A 21,301-nucleotide genomic window follows, 5' to 3' on the forward strand; every position below is an offset into this window, starting at 1 on the left:
AAAAAAAAATGTGTTCTCTTCAAAACACTACAATCTAAGAATTAATTTAGAAAAAAATTAAACCAAAAAAATGAAACTGCTACTTAAGAATATAAAAAATAATATATTTTTAAAACAAAATCTAAAAATTAAAAGCATTAAATTAAAAAAAAATGTTAAACAATAATATATTAAAATTAAAAGGAAATGTAATTAACAAAAGTAAAACAAATTAAATTAAAAGAAGGAAAAGCCAAATAAGATAAGTTTCTAGAAATTAAGTTAAATAAAAAAATCTAAAAGTTCAAAGAAATTTTTTTAAATACGTTACGAAATATTAAATTAAAGTCACAAAACATTCTTTTTAAACGATAAAATCTAAAAACTAAAAGAAACCTAAACTAAGACAAAAGAAATAAGGTACCAGAAATAAAGTAAATTTATAAAAATATTATTCTTTTAAAAAAATAACATATAAATAATAAAAAAAAAAATTAAAATTAATTAAGAGAGAAAGAAATTAAATAAAACATACATAAAATAGGTTTCTAAAATTTAAATTAAATTAAAAATATATATTTTTAATTTAAAAACAATGCAATCCAAAAACACAAGTGTGTATAACAGTTAGCGAAACTGTGTTTTTCATTTATTTAAATGATTTTCCATACAAATGCACGCTGGCTACAAATGTAAACTGGTTCTGGTTCCTTACTATAGTTTTCAATCCCGACCACATGACGGTTAATTATGTGTGTATCAAGTGAGGTTGTGTAAAGAATAGCATGCTTTTTTGACAGTGGATTATGACTTTTGTGTGTTTAAGTGGAGATGTTTGTTGTTATCTTTGGTCGATATTATATTTGCATACATCCCTACATACATATTGTTTTTGTGTTTATGTATTTGTGTGCACTCTCAATTGCATTCCAGCAACATCTCTGACAATAGGTGCATACAAACATATGTATGTACATTCATTTGAATTTTTGCTTTCACAGTTGCCATTGTTGTCACTGTCACTGAAGGGGTGATGCTGCAAAGCTTTGCATAGTCTGCACCCCCAAACTAGGATATGCAAACGTTTCCATTCACTTTGGCAACAAATGCCATTGTGTCGCATTTTCTATTGCTCAGCAGAAGTGGGATGACTACACCGCCACACATTTTGTTGAGGTGGCATGGCTTAACTACCATAACAATCTGTACTATCGCCACCACATACTCGTACCTTTCATTTCAATTTGTTTTGTTGTCGCTTTGGCTGTGGCGTATATGTATGTACATAGGTAGTAGTAAGGAAAAAGCACTGCCAACATTTTGACACCTACTTAACAACATTAAACGGCATAACCTTGACATGGCTGTCATATCAGCAGCATTTTTGACATAATCTTGCAAACGCAGTCAGCCAGTGCAGACTCTTAGTGCGAATTACTATGTGGATAACTACATATATGCTATGTATGTATGTACATTGTATGTATTTTGAAATCATTGTGTTTGGCTTTTATGGTAAAAATATCTTTGAATTCAAATGGCTTCAATTTTTGGTTATGTGTGCCGAACCAACCACTTATTGTTCTTGTTGTACGTAATGCGAAAATTTAACGTGTCATACCATGTAGTATAAGTAGATAGTTATGTGCCATAAAGCTAATAACACTTGTAAAACTTTGGCAACTACATTTTCAGCTGGGTAGATGTCTTTTGTGGTTTGGCTGGCTGTGTGGATAATGATTTGAATAATGCAACCGTTATGCGGTTATTACCGCTAATAAAAAGTGTTTGAAAAATTATGTTTTTTTTTCAACTTTTTGCGATAAAGTCAAATTAAAAAACAGACAATGGAATTCGCTTCGCTTTTTGGGGCGGGAAATTAGTTTTAACACAATATTCTTTGCATAACTAACATTCGTATATAATAAAAGCGCAAATTTTCTCAAGTGCCACAAAGCTTATAAGCAGTGTGTACATTTTGTCAGCACCTACACTACAAACATCTCAACTGCAAGTACTTTAACAAACACAAACTGCTTACAAAATCTAACTATCGGTGCTGTGCTTAAACTTTAAAAACACTTGTAAGCACCATTTGATACTCGTAATTGACGCTTTCCTAACTTCATTGACGTGGTTACTAGGAGCATTTTCTTCAAACAAATTTATATCAAAATGATAACGTTATTTAAATGTTTTCTAATTAAAACCTATAAGCAAAGATTTTATGAGGCCTTATAGGTCTAACTGACATTAAAAAAATATTTAGGTACAATTTTAATTCATTACTGGAATCGAAACGATAACGCCCCTTTAGTTATCTGTGGCTATAATAGGCAGCATCACGTAGGCGCATTGAAGTTTTCGGTAATAAAGAATGTACACGAAAAAAACTGGTCGCACATAACCAAGCATAGCTCGGTTAATCATAACATTAAAATAAAAATCGGTAGACACTTAAAAAGCTGGAAGCATTTTCCACCTTACTGCATCATTTCTTTTTAGTAACAAAAATCAGGGTAGAAATGAGGACCAAGAAAGAAATCGATCGCGAGTTAATATTGCGCAAAAAGCTGGAAAATCCCAGCGTGTTCCATAACGACATCGCAAAAAAGCTAAAATTTCCAAAGTCTACCGTTACTTATGTGCTTAAAAAATACAATGAATGTTTATCTTTAAAAAGGAACCCTGGTAGTGGCAGAAAAAAAGGATTTGCTTGCGAAATTAAGGCAAAGGAAGTGTTATCTGCTTTTAAGAAAAATCCTGGACTTTCGGTAAGAGATGTCGGCAAAAAATTAAACATGTCGTCTTCGTATATACAAAAAGTATGCAAAACAGCAGGACTACGATCTTACAAAGTGAATGTAGCACCTAATCGCAACGGTAAGCAAAATTTGTTGGCGAAACAACGTGCTCGGAAATTGTACGACAGCCTCATACAAAAATTTGGCTGTATTGTTATGGATGACGAATCGTACGTAAAAGCCGATTTTAAACAAATCCGGGGCCGCGAATTTCACACTGCAAATAAAAGAGGCAATGTTGCAGATAAATATAAAAACAAAAAGTTTGACAAATTTCCCAAAAAGTTTCTCATTTGGCAGGCAATTTGCCAATGCGGCTTCAAAAGTGATCCTTTTGTAAGCACTGGTATAATTAACCAAGAAATTTATGTTAAGGAGTGTCTGCAAAAGCGACTTTTACCTCTTATACGGCTTCATAAAGATCCAGTGCTTTTTTGGCCTGATCTCGCGATATGTCATTACGGAAAAATGGCTTTAGGATGGTAACATAGAAACAAAGTGTATTTTGTAGCAAAAGAGGTGAATCCACCTAATTGTCCAGAGCATCGGCCGATCGAAACCTACTGGGCCGTTATGAAATCCAAACTTCTTAAGACCCACAAAGCTGTAAAAAACGCACAACAATTCAAAAATAAATGGCAGCTGGTTTCCAAGGAAATCACTGAAACTTCTGTGCGAGGGCTAATGAAGGACATAAAGTCAAAATTGCGATCGTTTGCTTATTACAAGGAGAATTAACTCTTTTTTAACGAATTTCAATAAAACTAAGTTTAGATGTAAATATATGTAAATATCGTTGAATTCCATTAATATATTTATAGGTTTTAGAACGTTTTAACTGTGACCAGTTTTTTTCGTGTACATTCTTTAGGCCTTATTTATTACTTATAGTTCCTTCTTTCTACTCAATTATTTTTTATGTAGGCTCTTTTGGCTCTAATGTGTATGTATGTATGTACATATTTTGTCAACAAGCTGTAAGTCAGTATCTCTAATCTAAGTGTGCTAACAAAAACAAACTGCTTACAAAATTAAAATTCCTTTTCCCCACTTAACCTTCCTAAAAACTTGTAAGCACTACTTTCAATGTGTAAGCGCAAGCATCCCCGTAATCTACACCAGGTTGCTTACAAAATTAAACGCATATTTCTGCTGTAACACTAACTTAAAAGTTGTAAGCAATACTTTAAATATGGCAGTCAATGCATATTCACAACTTGCAACCTATCAGATGTTCGGGGAAATCGCAGCGCTTGTAAAAAAATTTGCAGCTACTTTAAGATGTAAGCTTTTTTTATAAATTTTTATATGTGTGCTCTTCACTGCGTATGCATAATTCAGGAAATCATTACTCCCTAACATTCTTGCTCATTCGCTCAACAGCCTCACTTTCTAGGCACATTCGTTGTCTGGAATTTTAATTCACTTGTATTATTTATCATTATTCATATGCTTGTACATACATGTCGAATAGATTGCATATACGGCATAGAGTATGTGCCTCCAATCATGTCAAACCTAGTACATATACATGTACGTATGTAAGTCTGTGTAGCATGCAAGTCTGCATGGCAAGCTCACCCACCACCCACTTCGTTTGTTTTCAAGCGCCCCACACAACATTTGTTGCTTGCTGCACTTACGTTAAGTATCACTCACACACACACGCTCGCACTCAATCTGCTAATATGTACTTGCACCTAACACTGCCCTTACACTGCAACATACAACAATTTTAGAAACGCTTAAAACATGTAACTTGCCGCGTGTGGCATGCGCATGATTCTTCAGTGTGATGCTGCTGGTGGTGGGCACAAAGGTGCATGCGTCTACTGTTTACCTCTACCAGCTTCAGCGTAAACGTCAACTGTCTGCTTTACCGCATTTTGCATAGGTGGGTGGGTGGGTGTGTGTGTGTGTGAGAGTTTATTTGTGGTTGGCTGCATTTGCCATTGTTGCACAAATTGCCCCTGGTGCCATTCATATTGCGGCAATGCTGCGTCTCTTGTTGCGACTGTGGCGCGTTATCCACTTTCACTGCTCCAACTGTCACTCCTGTACTATAAATACAATTTTGCTTTGCTCCTTGCTCCTCGTTTCATATTCGCATGGCGTTTGGTTGTTTTGGATTGGCAGTTAATGCGCCACATCGTAACTGTATGCAGTTTTTGTCACGTCTGATACTAGCAAAGTATTTTCTTCTTTGCATTGTACTACATCAAAGCCTGCTTCGCCATATTTATCTTCATCTGTTATTTTGCCGTTCGCATTTGCAATTTTCCTTCAATTTTTTTTTTACGGTTTGCAATTGCATTTACTATCGGCCTGTAACCAACACGTGCCTTATGCAATGTTAGCGACTCGTCTGCAGCCATAACAACAACAGCAATGTCACTTGCATTGTAAGTGACAATTGGCATAGGAACAGTAGCAGCTAGCAGCAAGCAGCAAACAGTTGTGCCCCTCTGCACTGATATTGCATGCATGCATACTTATGTTTACAGGTACAGCTAAGCTCCTGAACGAACGTTTGTCTTGCAGTCTTATGTGAATTCCAGTTTGGCTCATAGCAGCCTGTTGCCTGTAGAATACTCCTGCGTTTATCCTACTTTTCTCATACATTCAAAATTACACACAAACATGCACTCGAGTATTCTTGTGTGCACTTGGCTTTAATTGTTATGCCACAGTCGACACTTTTGAGCCCATAGTCCTATCCACATTCTCGTTCGTACGCTCTTTCCTGTGGTTTCAGTGGCACGTTTGCCTATTATCTTACTATATTTGAATAGGGAGTAAGTGCTTCAGACTCTCTCCCTTTTTGTGTAAGACTTGCCAGTCGTATCGCAAATGAATAATTCCCTTTTAAATTGTATGCATTCATTTGTGTAACAAATCCTCTTGCTCTTCTGTGAATATACTTGCCCCTCGCTTAAACGTGTCGTTGTTTTATTTTATTGCTCTTTGTCAAATGACAATATAAAATGCATCATTGCATGGATACTTATAAGTTTACATATGGCCTTGGCATATTCAGAAAGAGGCACATTATTATACATATGTATGGAAGTGCATAGTTCTGTATAGACACTTTCAAATATATAAAAGACAATTTAAACGATTGTAATAAAGTAAACAATTAAGGGTCGTAAGCTGCTGTCCTCATCGACTCTCTCTCTGCTTACTCACTTAACGCAACCCCAAGTTTTCGCCGCACTCAATTAACATTTCTCCTCTCTCCACGAGTACATTCTTAAAAGTAGCGAAATTGGCGTCATGCATAGATAACTAAACTTGAGTTTTATCTGTCTTAGGTATAAGAATAGTGGAATTATTGTACTTCAAATTTGAAATGTCGTAAAGTTAATCAAGTTAATGCAGCTGCTTTGGTGGTGAACTCCATAACAGTCAATGTGTGTAATTTTTAGTGAATTTCTTGTTCTAAAAATTTTTATCGCCGCTTATAAGGTTATCAAAAGTGCTGAATTAAGCTTCGCTGCGTAAATTTTGTCAGCTTGTTTATATTTGCTTAATTTTACTATTTTACGCATAACTTTAGATTCTCCGAACTTGCTGCCTACAAATTTTAAATTTGATTTATATAAATTAAAGCTTGTAGATAGTTTAGGCATCTAGAATACTAAATTATGTGTTATCTTTATTATTTTAATTTGCTTGCTTACAAATTTAAAGTACTGCTTACAAGGCAAAAAAGCGCTGGATTTAACTTCGTCGTGTCAGTTTTGTCAGCTTGTTTATATTTGTTTGCTTATAGTATCCTGCGAGCAACGTAAGTTTCCCTAAACTTTCTGCTTACAAATTTTGAGTGTATTATGTAAAAATTATCTAAGGCTCATAGAAAGTCTAAACATATCAGATACTATATTATTGGTTATGTTTTTTACTTATGATGATGCTTGCTTACAAATTTTATAAAGCTTAAAAATTGTATGTAAAGCTTACAATGCAAAAATATGCTGAATTAGATTTCAATATTGAGTTAAGTGCTTACAAATTTTCGTAGAGCCTTGCCAAAATGTTTATATATTTCAAGTAGTGCTTATAAAGTAAGAAAGCACTGAATTCCATTTCATATTCTGCTTACAATTTAACATGCTCAAATTAAGTGCTTACAAGTGTGTGTAGCAGCGAGTTCTTACAACAATTAATGCACTTAGCATGCGTTTCACAGCTCGTTGTAAGCCACTGTTAATAATAATTCAGCACAATTCGAAAATTGGAAATCAGATACAAAAATTAAAATCTTAATTGGATCACACGATTTGTACATTTTCTCGACACAAATTTCTTGACAACGCCGCTCTGTGACTGTCAAAATTTAAAATCTGTACAAATGTTCAAATCGTGTGATTTCTGCTTAGAGGCACAGTCTGAATATACAAATCGATGGCTAAACTTTTGATAATAATTAATTTTGTACTGTGATCATGACCTTAAATGAACTAACATACTCGTTTCATATGTAAGAAATTTTAGAAATTTTAACAAGCTCAAGTTCATAACTTGTCAGTTTTAGCTATACGCTTTCATTGAGAAATTTCTTAGGTAACAGGGTTTACAATAAACTATGCGACTTCATTTATACTTAAGTATAAAGTTGTTTGACATGATATTTACTTCAGCTCGGCTTTTGTGTATGCTTATCAACTTTACAGTATCCTGCAGGCAATTTTACGCGCCCTTAGCTAGTTGCTTACAAATTTTCCGTAAGAGTTTTATGCGCTCATGAGTTTTTGCTATTTTATTTAATACAGTGCAGATTTTATTATTTTAACTTCTTATATTTTCTTTCTCATTGATTTCAGTGTTCGTTTTTTTTTTTAGTTGATTCACTAAATTGCTTGCTATTTATTTTCTACATTTCCCTTTTCTATAATCTTTAAAATTTTGTAAGCACACAACTTATTGGCATACCAAGTATGTCATAAAAACAATAAAATAATTGCTGACAAAATGCAAATAATGCTTGCAAAATATATTCACAATAATAAAGATTTTTTGATACAACGAAACATCTGTTCTAAATCTTTTGAAATGTTAACTCATGTGCATTCAGCAGACTTAGATTACTTATGATGTTCGAGTAGTTGCATTTTGTACCAAATACTAACTAATAACTACGAATAGCATCCTGCTAGCCATTCTTTTGACATCATTTGTTTAATTTTCCAACAATATGTTGTTTTAATAAATACAATGCAATACAATATAATAATTTGCAAGTGTTTACATATGCTTTTGGCAGTTGATATGCATGTACAATACATGTGTATATATGTATGTATGTGTTCATGTAGCTGTCATGGACACGGGCGCTCATATTTCTTCGTAAAAATGCAGATTCTTCCATTCAGGTTTGTCGCCTGCAAATGATTGAGGTTGTGTTTATGTATCTCTTTGTTGCATTAAATTTTTCAATAAATTTTATACAACATACATAAATAAATAGTATATATGTATGTATTATTTTGTGGTATTAAATACTCGTAGGTAGATAAAAAAATTGTTCGTAGGAAAATTATTCAAAAATACTATTGAAAAAATTGATGCGGCTGCTCAGTTATACTTATGTGTACATACATATGGAGATACGGTTTATTGAATTCAGTTTATCGATTTATTATTTCGATGCCTACTCAAATTTTTATATTATTTAAGACAATAATTTCACGCCAGTAACAAAAATAATTTCCGCTTTAAATAAATAATAGTCTTAATCGCTGAAAATCAAGTATGTATGTATATACACATGTGCACATACGCACAAACACTTTTATTTATTAAATCAAGCAGCCATTGTGTCGCTTCATATCCGCTCCGAATATCACAATAAATTCATGCAAATAAATAATGCATTTGTTACCGGTTTCCGGACCATTTGGTTTCTTGCTGCTTGACTTACATGCAAAGTATGTACATTGTTGTACGCTTTCACGCATCCTTTGAGATTTCAATTATGAACAAATTGTTTTGTTGCAAATGTTTTATTGGTCAGTGCTATCAATGCTATAATAAGTCGACATTCAAAGCAATGTTTTTATGTCAATATAATTTTGATATTATATATTTTCATAATTTAATGCTAGCTAGTATATTAAAATTTTGTAAGCCTACATTGCAATAGACCTGGAATGGCATCTGCTTTCCATTTTAGTAGGTGCTTACAAAATTTTTAATTTTTAAGTAGTTTAAATTGCGCTGAATTTGTGAGCACATGGTATTTTAAATTCTCCATGACCTTTAAAATCTTGCGGACTATGTGCTTACAAATTTGAAACTGCAAAAAGCAAAGCAGTTCCACTTAAACAAAACTTTCTTTTCTGTACTATAATAAAAACGATTTTTTTTGTTTAACCTTAAAAAATTAAATTACATTTAAGCAGCCATATATATTTTTAATTCTACTTGCATACATATCGGCGGCTGAGTGGTAGATCGACCTAAGTATCTCGGCAGCTAATTCGAAAACGTCCTATTTCACAAAACTTTTCAAGAATGCCCTATTTCAGAATTCGTTGCAAAAAAATCCTATTCAGGTGCCGATCCAAAAATGCTCTATCTCAACATATTTTCAATACATTTTAATTTGAGATAGAGCGTTTTTGAACCAAATTCTTAAGTGTGGCGTTTTTGAAAAGTTTTATGAGATTGGGCGTTTTCGAACTGGCTGTCGAGATAGGTTGATCTTCCACTCAGCCAAATAACTCCAGCTCAGGTAAATCTTAATATTTTCTTAATGTATTCTTAATAATAAATCCAAAGCGAAGGCAGTATCGATTTTTTTTTAGAGTGATCCACCCTAATGTATTTACAAATATACATTATTTTCTTAGAAACTGCTTCTTCTTCGTAATGTAAATAAATTTATTAGTAAAGTGGAATAATACAAAACGTGATAGATGGCATTTGCTAAGGATTAGTTGCAAAACCTGCGTTCATACAAATATGTACATACACTACAGCATCTCTTACATCAATACTAAATGCGTAAAATTTTCTCTTTTATGTTAATTAATTTTAAACAATGCGTACTTACATATGTACTTCCATCTCTTCCATACCTCTCTCCCTCTCTCACGCAGGCCTCGCATTGAACACCAACTCGCTGACCGGTCGCCGCGACTCCTTCGACCGCAACACATCCGCCTTCAGCCCCTCGGCAGTGGATTATAATAACAGCACCGCCACCACTCTACAAGCGGCTGCCGCTGCCGCCGCCGCTGCCGCTGCTGCTGCACGCGGCAAATGGCCCGGAGCTATGACCAACAGCTATGGCGCGCTGGGCGCCAATGCTTCAGCCAGCCCGATTGGGGCAGCCATTACACCGCCGCCGCCACAATCATGCCTCGTCACTAATCGCGCACCTGGCGCTGAAACCAAGTATCGTCAACAAATGTCTGTCGGTGGTGTTGGCCTGCCACCAGCTGCTGCTGCAGCACAAGCAGCTGCCGCTGCAGCCGCTGGCAATATGTTCGGTTCGAGTAGTTCACTCTTTTCAAAGCTGGCCATTCCGGGTAGTGCAGCCGCTGCTGCAGCTGCTGCTGCTGCCGCTGCCTCATCACGTCATGCAGCAGCTGCTGCCGCTGGCCTAAATGTGTCCGCTGCTGCTGCTGCTGCTGCTGCAGCCGCTGCCGCTGCAGCTGGTGCACCGCAACCAGGACGGTCGCGACTGCTCGAGGATTTCCGCAATCAGCGCTATCCCAACTTACAATTACGCGATTTGGCCAATCATATTGTGGAATTTTCGCAGGATCAGCATGGCTCGCGCTTCATACAGCAGAAATTGGAACGCGCCACCGCTGCCGAGAAACAACTGGTGTTTAGTGAGATTTTAGGTTCCGCCTTCAGCTTGATGACCGACGTTTTCGGCAATTATGTTATACAGAAATTCTTTGAGTTTGGCACACCGGAGCAAAAGAACACACTGGGCATGCAGGTGAAAGGGCATGTGTTGCAGTTGGCTTTGCAAATGTATGGCTGCCGTGTCATACAGAAGGCGCTGGAGAGTATTACATCGGAGCAGCAGCGAGAGATCGTCCTTGAGCTGGATGGTAATGTATTGAAATGTGTCAAAGACCAGAATGGCAATCATGTGGTGCAAAAGTGCATCGAATGCGTGGATCCATCGGCGCTGCAGTTTGTTATAAATGCCTTCAAGGGTCAGGTATACACGCTAAGCACACACCCATATGGCTGTCGAGTCATACAACGTATACTGGAGCACTGCACCTCCGAGCAGACACAACCCATATTGGATGAGTTGCACGAGCACACCGAGCAACTGATACAGGATCAGTATGGCAATTATGTTATACAACATGTGCTGGGTGAGTGTGGTGAAAATTTAAAAACTTTACACTTAGATATAAGTTTTGTGTAAATATGACTAACTTATTTATCGTTTTTCAGAACACGGCAAACCCGAAGACAAATCAATACTTATTAACGGCGTGCGTGGAAAGGTTTTGGTTTTGTCGCAGCATAAATTCGCGTCGAATGTAGTGGAGAAGTGTGTCACACATGCCACACGCGGCGAACGCACCGCTCTCATCGATGAAGTGTGCACTTTTAATGACAAGTAAGGATCGAAAATGCGCTTCTAGTTATTTTTGACGATAAATATTTTGTGAAAAGTCGCTTCTGCAAAGAAGTAAAATGTGTAATGAATTTTAAGCTTTTTTCAGTCAGTAGAAAACCTTCGTAAATTTTCTTTCTTTCACAGTCATCGCTCAAATAATAATTTGGTCAAAACAAAAGCCCTGAATAAATTTTTTGAGATATTTAGCCATGGACAGGCTTTGCTTAGACTATATGATTTTATTTTTCAATGCTGTTTACAAAATTTGATGCCTGCTTACAACAATAAATGTTAGCTGAATTTGTAAGCGCTTAGTAAAATCAAAAGCTAATTAGGGTGTTCGCAAGGTTTTGGAGTTAGTTAAATTTTCAGAAGATTTTTCATTTTTTAACGCTTAAATATGTTTAGATTTCCAGCAACCGCAAAACGTTTTCAAATTTTGTAAACGTTCCCTTTAACTTCCCAAAGTAGACTCGAATCAAATATATATAAATTTGTAAGCTTTTGAGATTTTCAAAATGTTATAGCAACAGCATAAAAACTCATTAGAGTCAGCTCCACGCGACCGAAAACCCCGAGATATATACCTGGCTCACACTGTTCTCCAGTTATATTTCTCAAAATCTCAAAATCTAATTTACAACTATAATTCAACGAATTTGTACTGACAAAGTTTATCCTCTCGAAGGAAATTTGTAAGCAAAGCTGCAATTTGTAGTAAAATAATATCTTTTTTATTTTCTGGGAATCGCTTATAAAATTATTAGGTCGCTTACAATATTAAACGCTTGCTGAATTTGCAAGCGCATAGTTGAAACATAAATTCATATTTAGAGTACAAATTTTAACTATACGCTTGCAAAATTTTGTAGATGTAAAGAGTGTTGGTTGGAAAAAAAAATTCCAAACCATGTACATATCGACGGGAGTTTGGCAAAACCGCTTATCACAGAAATCACGACTACTTCGCGTCTTTTAAATTTAATTCGAAATAGGCCTTAAAATACTATGATTCATTATATTTATTCTTAAGTGAAATTTTTTTTTTCAATTTATCTAATATGAAAAATTATTTTTCTATTAAATTGCTGGTGAAACCTACAGTTGATTTTTGATGCTCAGATCAAAAAGTTATCAAAAATTATTATTTTTTTGTTATTAATAGAGTTTTTTTTTGTTAAAGAGTGTTGTTTGGGAGCGTTTTGGGGTACATATGTACGTGGTATTACCAAAGTATCGTCGATATGTAGCTTTCTTTTCTACAGGCTCTCCACTATTTCTAGATTTTTTTTTTTTAAATATTAATTTTAATTAATGTTCTCCTCTTCCCCCAGCGCCTTGCACGTCATGATGAAGGATCAATATGCCAACTATGTGGTGCAGAAAATGATCGACGTCTCAGAGCCGACACAATTGAAAAAACTAATGAATAAGATACGCCCACATATGGCTGCATTACGCAAATACACCTACGGCAAGCATATCAATGCCAAACTGGAGAAGTATTTCATGAAGACAGCCAATCCAATTACTACAACAAGCACCACAATCGCCTCACCATCGCAATCGTCGATTGCGTGCAGCACTAGCATCTTAACCGCAACCACAGCAGCCGCTTGCAGTACAGCGGCTGGACTGACCATTACCACGCCAACAAACTGCATGACTGCCGGCCTTACGGTCGGTGCGCCCATCATGATACAAGAGAATGGTATTAGTGTCACAGCGGTGGGTCAGACATCGCCAGCAGCATCATCTTGCACCGTATCGACAAACAGCAGCAGTGCCACATCGGTAGTGACAGCTGTCAACAGCGGTCTGGGACCCATTGGACCACCCACTGCCAACGGTGTAATATTGTAAAGAGTGGGCGGTGTACAGAACAAAAGCCAAAATAGAAGCGCATAGAAAAGCGAATGCATGATATGCAGTACAAGTGGAGAGAAAGGAGAAGAATAAGAAATATTAAAAATTTAGAAGAGAATGAAAAGAGAAAGAACACAGTTTTATTAGTTTATACATACATGTATTAAGTAGGAAGTAAATGTGAGCAAAATGCGAGCGTAAAGCAGGAACTTGCTATATATAATTTGAATGTGTAACTTAGTTTTAAGATGCTGTATTTTTTCGCGATTTTATTTAGATTAGATTTTAAAATCTTCCCAAACAGAAAAACGAACAAACACACACTCACACACAAATCAAATGAAAAAGAATACTTGCAAGCAAAACGCGAAATATACGCCAAAAGCGCGGAAAATGAAATTTGCAAAAAGAATCTCAGAAACAGAAAACAATGTAGCGCATGTTTATATGCATTGTAGTTTTTATAAAGTGAAAATTAATTAGAGAAGAGCAACAAAGAAAAAATAAAATGATGCCAAAAGCACTGAACTGCTTGCACACGAAAGTAAAAAGTGGCGCTCGATTTTTAGACGCCATGTAAAAGCATCAAAATCGTTGAAGAAAATTGTAGAAAACTTACTACAGCAACTCGATTTTAAAAGATATAAGTTGGCAAGAACTAAGAAAACAGGACCGTTCATACGTTCAGAACACGAAACACACATTCAAGGGTATTTGTAAAAAAAAAAGAATAGAACAAACAAATTTATCAAAGAAGAAGTTTTGAGCTAAGAAAATTAAAAGATATAAAAACAGCAACGTCGCTTAAGTACAGCGCATTCGTTTAAGGCTTTTGTAGCGCAAGCGCGCACCCTTTTTTCATATATTCAAAAGTCAATCAAACGAATGTTGCTAATAAAATTTGTTAAATTGATGAGAAAAACGAATAACTGAAAAGCATCAGGAGAGAGAACACACACAAATGAAGCGTAAAAAGAAGAAGTAAAAGCGTGCAACACACACACAAGCACTCGATTATAAGAAGGAATAGAAGAAGAAGTAAAAGATAAAAAGATTTGTAATTAAACAAGAAACCAAGAAAGATATAACAAGCAAACAAGTTTAGTTTTATAAAGTGTATACTATGTATTTGTAAAAAATCATTTTTTTTAGTAGCGTTCAATAATTGCCCATCCACAGGCAACCCAAAACACTCGGTGTGCGCTTTTCCTCACGCGCTGCTCGTTGGCATAACGGAGTCGAACGTAGTAGTCGTGTGCTGATAATAGCGCATGCTGTGTTATGAATGATGAGTTGTTGGGTGGCGAGGCATACGAAAGAGCCGTTTTGCGGGCAGGAACGCCTTAATTTATATTGTTAGTGTTTAGTGCTGATGTTTTAAGTGTAATTATTTTAGAAGACTTTCGCATGACATTTATTAATAATGCAAGCAAACAAACAAAACACACATACAGACATAAAGAAAAACACTCACACACGCACACACTTATTTAAATATTATATTGCAAGATAAAAGCAAAGACACACAGCGCTAGCACGCAAACATTAAAAGTAGCATTCGTATGTAATTTTAATTTCTTGCATTTTGTTAGAGCGCAAATAACTTGACGCAAATAATGCGAAATGCAAAGGAAACACAAAGGACTTTTGTATATTTAAAGAAAAAAAAAAAGAAACCAAACTCACAATTAAGCACTTGTTTGTGCGCACAAATGGGATTTTTGCGTTGAACGAGGGTTTTTTTTTTAGTTTTGGCAGCATTTGAGGCGTTGGTGTCGGTTTTTGTGAGTAACTAGAATGATGTATAAAAATGCATGTAAAAATGTTCATAAAAATTCATGTAAAAATTTCATTAACCCAAAAAAGGATAAATCGAGTATAAAATTTCATACAAAAGCAATCTTATGGAAATCAATTCTTGTGAAAGCGAAAGCGCCAAAAAAATTTTCAATGTTTATAATTGATTTCGTATTGATTTTTCTTCTATAGGCTGCCGGCTGTTATGCAAATGTTTTTGTGAAAAACATTTTTTTTTTTAATTTTGGATAATGAGCAATGTTTAGTTCAGTGATGAAAAGTGCGGTTTTTAAGCGAGCAAAATAATTCGTATTTAAAAACGTTTAATAAGCTACAGTTGCTGCATAAGCACGAACAAAAAATGTATATTCTGTTTTAAAAATATTTTTAATAAATTTTTCTATTGTTTCCTCAAAATTTAGCTAGCTTTCACTTTATGTAATAATTTTAAAAATGGTACCCGAAAATACCCGAAATTTTAATTGCAAATACTATTTGCTCGTAACGGAGCAATCGATTTGTTAAAATCAGCTCTAACTACAATTTAATGCGAATAAATCGTTCATACGAATTAAAAAGAAAATCACAATTAAATTAACAAATCGTTTTAGTTTTGTTTTATAGTTTTTGGAAATATTTGTTCACATAGCACTTGTAAATGGTAAAACGAAGTACCGTTACTTTTTTGCAACCAAAAAAATTCGCTGTAAAAAATCCATCAACTGTATTGCATACCAGTTTTATGCTTTTCCACAACCAAAAATCCATTTCGCCGCATGTAAATAATTATTTATTAAAAAACGGAAGCAAATTCGAAGTTATAATTGCCGTTGAGAACCATAAAAATTCGTTTCCATACAGTAAATTGAATGAAATTATTTGTAAAAAAAATATGTAATATTTTGTAAAAAGAGAAACGATGTAATATTATGTAAAAACAAAAAGATTTTAATAATTTGTAAAAAAAAGTATAAATAATTTGTAAATGCGCCTTTTAGTATTAACACACACACTCACACGTAAAGATAAAAATAAAACTTGTACAAACTATATTTTACTATTTAGCTCGTGAAAGCTGCGAGTTTCGGCATTCAAGGCTCACAAAAGAAATTCACCACACCGCCAGAGTATTCGTTTACACTCAAATTTATACATGCATCAATCGCTGCCGCGCAAGCGCTCGTTGCATTGACACAAAATCCCTTTGTGCGCAAAATATTAACCATTTGTTGACCCTAGGGGCAAAAGAGAACAAGTGATTAATGAAAAATATACATATATAAATATTGTAATTTGCATACGCTCGTAGATATTTAGTATTTAGCATATGTATGTAAACACACCACTATAAATATAAGCAGAGCAGTAATATTATTAGATTTTAGAATGCAGCAGCAAAAACAACAACAACAAGAAACTTTTTTAAACACAAGAAAATGAAACAAGCAAACATTTGCCAATAAATAAATTGTAATAAAATAAAACCACAAGTTTCTGCTGCTGGTATGCGAAGAGAAATTGTAAACATTATTTTAGTAATTATAAGCGCAAAAATATCTAGACAGCAGCATTTTCTGCTAAAGGTATGTGACAACAAAAAAAAAAAAACACAACAAAGAACCAAATTTATGAACTAAGCAAAAATTAAACGCTAAAGTTTTCGGACGTGCATAATATCAAGATTTTAATTTTGTATTGTAATAAAAAAAAAAAAATGAAACTAATGTGTGTGCTTAAAAGCAGCAGAAATGACGTATACTCGAATACACACACACACAGAGACATGCATACACAATAGGACACGCCTCCCCCAGAAGTAACTCGATGAGGATTATGTGTTGATTTTAACTAAAATGTAATCTAATATAAACTTTGTAATAAAAAATTACTTATACCATATATATATATACGAATAAACATGTATTGTACAAAAACAAAAAACAAACGCAAATGTAAACGCAAAAGCAAAAGCAAAAGAAAAGAAAACATTCAACATTCAAAAGTGAAAACATGTGTAAAATGTGTACATTGTAAAGTCAAAACGAAATCACAAACAAAAAAAAAAAAACAATTGCTAGCCTAGCGTGCGACAAACTGATGTAAAATTCAACCCAAAATTGTAAACATTGTATTGTATTGTATTGTAAAAACTTTATGTAAAATTGTCAATAACGCAGTTAGGTCGTTGTGTGCTACTGAGAACGGGCGCGCTGCACAACCACTGCAGCTAGAAATTAACGCCTGCAGGGCTGGCATCGTCGCTGCACTTTCGTTCGTCTCAACGCGCAACAACTGCTGTGTAATCGTTTATATACTTTTGTATGCGCGTACTGATTAAAACACGTATGTGTATTGTATTAACAACAAAATGTTTTGTGTAAAATAAACTAACTAAAATTTTGTAATGATGATAAGAAAACCTTAATAGGAACAAATACAATTTTTAACAAAAAAAAATTCTAATTGAACCAATTAATATTTCAAAATTTGTAGGCACTCAACGAGTCAAATGGCGCATGCTTTAAGTAGAAAGGCAAACTTAAATAAAGTGCACATTTTAAAGGATAACAGATTTTCGATAAAATTTGTGAAACCAATGGAGACTCAATAAACTTTTAAACTAAAAAAAAAAAACATCAAAAAATGCATGCCTCTATGAGCTCAACCGTCATTTGACTGCATTGCAAACTTTAACATTTTGTTATATTTAAATTAAAATAGATTCTTTTTTTGTAAAATTACTGCGAAAAATGAACACGATGAGCATGCGCAAAAGATTTGATTTGCTAGTGATAAACGCGTGCAGTTGACAGAGTCGCCCAAATTGCCGCGTCGAAAGTGATGCTCTTTCATAAAAAAGTAACACTGCCGCATTTATTGCAGCTCGAATATACTTACAGTGAAGTCGTAAGAAGCGAAAGGTATGGGGAAGTGGCAGAGATTGGCAAGCACATGTAGAAAGAGAAAAACGATTGTAATTATATTGATAAACTTAAGTTGGCTGGCAAATAGCGAATGTTAGGAATTTCCTAGTAACTTTCAGACATGCAATTTATAAACCTTTTACCCATAAGCTATTACCAAAATCTTGAATGATGCAGAAAGGAAATACAACAAAAGCAGCGAGAAGTTTTGATTATATAATGCTTGGATCTAAAGTATATGCAACAATTTTGGAAACAAAAAAATTCCTATGGTAACAGATCGGTATTGGCCAGAAGGCCTGTGCACGCCCTTTTCCAAAAACAGAGCATGCAGGTTGAGCTTTACGTAAGCTCTAAGGAATGACTAAAAGCTCTATTTGCACGAAAGAGACTTGAAGTTAGAAAAAAGTTTAACACAGCTTTGCATGCGTACCTCGGAAGTGGCCCACCAACACTGCCTTAGATTTAACTGAAAATTACAGAAGAATTTGAGGAACTTTGAGACATTACAATTTCATTTTGGAAATTCCGTTGAAAGTGCAGACACAATTCTGTTTTTTTTTTTTAATATACAGGCAAGTTCTGTGATTGCCTTTCGAGTGAATTTCAACCAAAGTCACTTTGAAGTCATATTTAAAATGGTTGAAATTCTCCAGAAAGTGAATCGCAGAACCTGCCTGATAGTGTTTTTATTCAGTTCGGACAATTTTTCTCGATTCACTCCATCAAACTAAACAACTTCAAAACTTGGGTGCAACAAGTACCTTCCAATCAGATTTTTGTAGTCACTCAGGACATGTTCGATAAAAATATTAGAATATTTAGTTTATTAAATTTCATATTAAATACTAGTATCAAAAGTTTATTTATTAAATTGGCTTCATATATATTTTTTTTTAATTCTCAAATGGATAAAAAAATGATTCCTGCATTATTTTTGACCGACCGGATGACTTTCTACCTCGTGAACCGTTTTCGTTATTTCTTTTTTTTCGGAAAGGTGGTGCGTGCCTCAAGGCTGACTCCATACGAATCCGATCACTGGATCATGAAGAAACTAACGGTACTGCTAAATTTTTATTTTATATTAGTTTTGAAGTCGGTTATTTTCGGTCGGTTTAAAAATTTTGTTTTAATAAAATAAATTGCACCATCACCCAACATAACTTTCTTCCAGTCGCCAAGGAGTAACAGTTAACATTTTACCAGGCAGGCAGAAATGCACAGAAAAGCACGATAAACGCCTAAACACAGGCTACAAAAATTTTAGTGATGTAGGCCCTTCCGGTACATAGTCACCATATATTTACTACATACATATGAAGGCGCCCAGGAATGTTTGGCAGGAGTTGTGGAGAATGTTGCCTACAGCTACAAAATTACAGTCCCAAGCAACTGTTGAAGCATTTGGTTCAAATGTTGCAGAACAATTGTTTTTAAACATGTGTCTGGAGTTACATACGTACATTTGTAGCCTTGCGCAAATCAGTGCCCTCACGCGTAAAAGACCACTTTTGACTTTCAAATAAATTCTTTTCATTTGAATTTTAAATACAGTTAACACAGCCAGCAAAAGCTACATCAATATTCTCGAGCAAACTCGGCGGAAAAAAGTGTTTCTCTACGGCAAAGCGCAGCTATGCCCGCCTTTTCTCTTGGAGTTAAACCCAATCTGGAACAAGAAGCTCAGAAATTAAAAATACGAGCAAGAAGAAGAAAGAAAATCCAGTGAAACTGCAAAATAAAGTATATGGATAAAAGAAAATCAAAATAATATTAAAAAGTAACGTAAAAAAACGGTAACAAGCATGTCTGATTAGATTTCATATTTTAGCTTAAATAATATAGACTCACACTTACAAACTTATATAAATATAAAATAGCTAACTATAAACAGTGAGCGTAGTACAGTCATAATAACGAGAAAACGAGTGAAAGAAAAACGAACTCATAATCCACACATGATGATGTAAACTTTCTTATAAATACGCATACACGCATACTTTTCACTCTCTATATAAATATATAAATACATACTTGTATACTTACTATTACTTAACACATATTATCTATAAATATACTTACTTATATAAATTAGCATGTATTTAAAACACACACACACATACATACATACACATGTATGTATGTAAAATAATGAAAATAAAATCGTATAAATATGTAGTATTTGTAAAAGAACTTAAAAATATTAAACTGTCTGTAGTGCATATGTTTATGGAATTCGTATATAACTTTAAAAAAAAAAAACAATAATAAATATTGTATTTACCTACTTATGAAGCTCGTCGAATACTTGAAAATGTAAAGAAGAAGAAAACAACAGACGTACAGAAGATGCAAGTGAAAAAGACCGCAAAGGAAAATGCATAGTAGAAAGCGTAATCTCTTTGAAAATAAAATAATACAAAACAAAAAAAAAACTGAGCAAATGCTAAGCTCGTTCTTTAGTAAGCTAGCAAGTGAATAAGCGAAATAGCTTTTAGACTTTTAATCATGCAGACGTACATACTTACATTGATGTAAAAAAAATCACAAGAAGGCAACAGAATGCAGCACAGACCACCAAAAATTTCGCAAGTGTGCAAGTGCATTGAAATACAGCAAAAGAGTGCAAAAATTATAGTATGAAGTGTATTCACCTAAACTGGAAAAAACTCAGCCAACTGAATTGCAGAACCTGCCTGATAGTACTTTTTAATTTTCGTGTTAATTAACTTGTCTACTCGTAAATGATTCGGTTTTAACAATTTTTTTTTTTTGTTGCAGTTGGTAGCGGTGCGTACTATTACCATTCGATAGGAGCGGTACCTGCGAATGTATGTATGTATATATGTACATACTTCTGCCTCAAATAAATTAGCCTACTTTTTGTAGGCAGCAATAGACCCCTCCATTTCTGGGGCAGCATCAATACGCACACCGCAACTGTGAAGAGAAGCTCAGCTATACAACACTTCTCGAAAATTTAAGCGCCGAATTTTTAGAATTTCAAAATTTTAGCAGCGAAATAATATCTGGCATTAAATTAAAAAAAAAAATGCATTTAAATATTGAACTGCATTAGTTGTTGTTTTTGTTGTTCTAACATCATAAAAATTCCCCAAAGTCCTTGGCCAGATATAAATCTGGATCGCTCCGGTTACGTAGATCCGACTGTCGTGGTAACTGAAGTAGTTTCTGCTTTTAATTGCTGTGGTCTTATTTAATAGTTTTTTTTTTGCTTTTTTTTACTTACACTTTTTTCTAACTTTACTAAAAACTAATTTTCAACTATGTATTTATATTTTAATTTATGTAACGTTTTCTCCTGTAAC

At 34.4% G+C, this 21,301-nt stretch overlaps 1 protein-coding gene across 5 annotated transcripts in view; it reads left to right on the plus strand.

The window, feature by feature from the left end:
* Nucleotides 1–16,653, plus strand: part of LOC118743586 (maternal protein pumilio-like) — a 549,911-nt gene extending 533,258 nt beyond the window's left edge. For all 5 annotated transcript variants that reach the window (XM_036476359.1, XM_036476352.1, XM_036476370.1 and 2 more), the window contains 3 exons: nucleotides 9,887–11,131; nucleotides 11,214–11,382; nucleotides 12,717–16,653. In XM_036476359.1, coding sequence (XP_036332252.1) covers nucleotides 9,887–11,131; nucleotides 11,214–11,382; nucleotides 12,717–13,245 — 1,943 coding nt within the window. In that variant the 3' untranslated portion in view covers nucleotides 13,246–16,653. The remainder of the gene's footprint in view (nucleotides 1–9,886; nucleotides 11,132–11,213; nucleotides 11,383–12,716) is intronic.
* Nucleotides 16,654–21,301: the final 4,648 nt, after the last annotated feature.

Source organism: Rhagoletis pomonella, unplaced genomic scaffold (genome assembly GCF_013731165.1).
Source record: "Rhagoletis pomonella isolate Grant_MI unplaced genomic scaffold, Rhpom_1.0 Rhpom_scaffold_00001, whole genome shotgun sequence".
Classification (NCBI taxonomy): Eukaryota; Metazoa; Arthropoda; class Insecta; order Diptera; family Tephritidae; genus Rhagoletis; species Rhagoletis pomonella.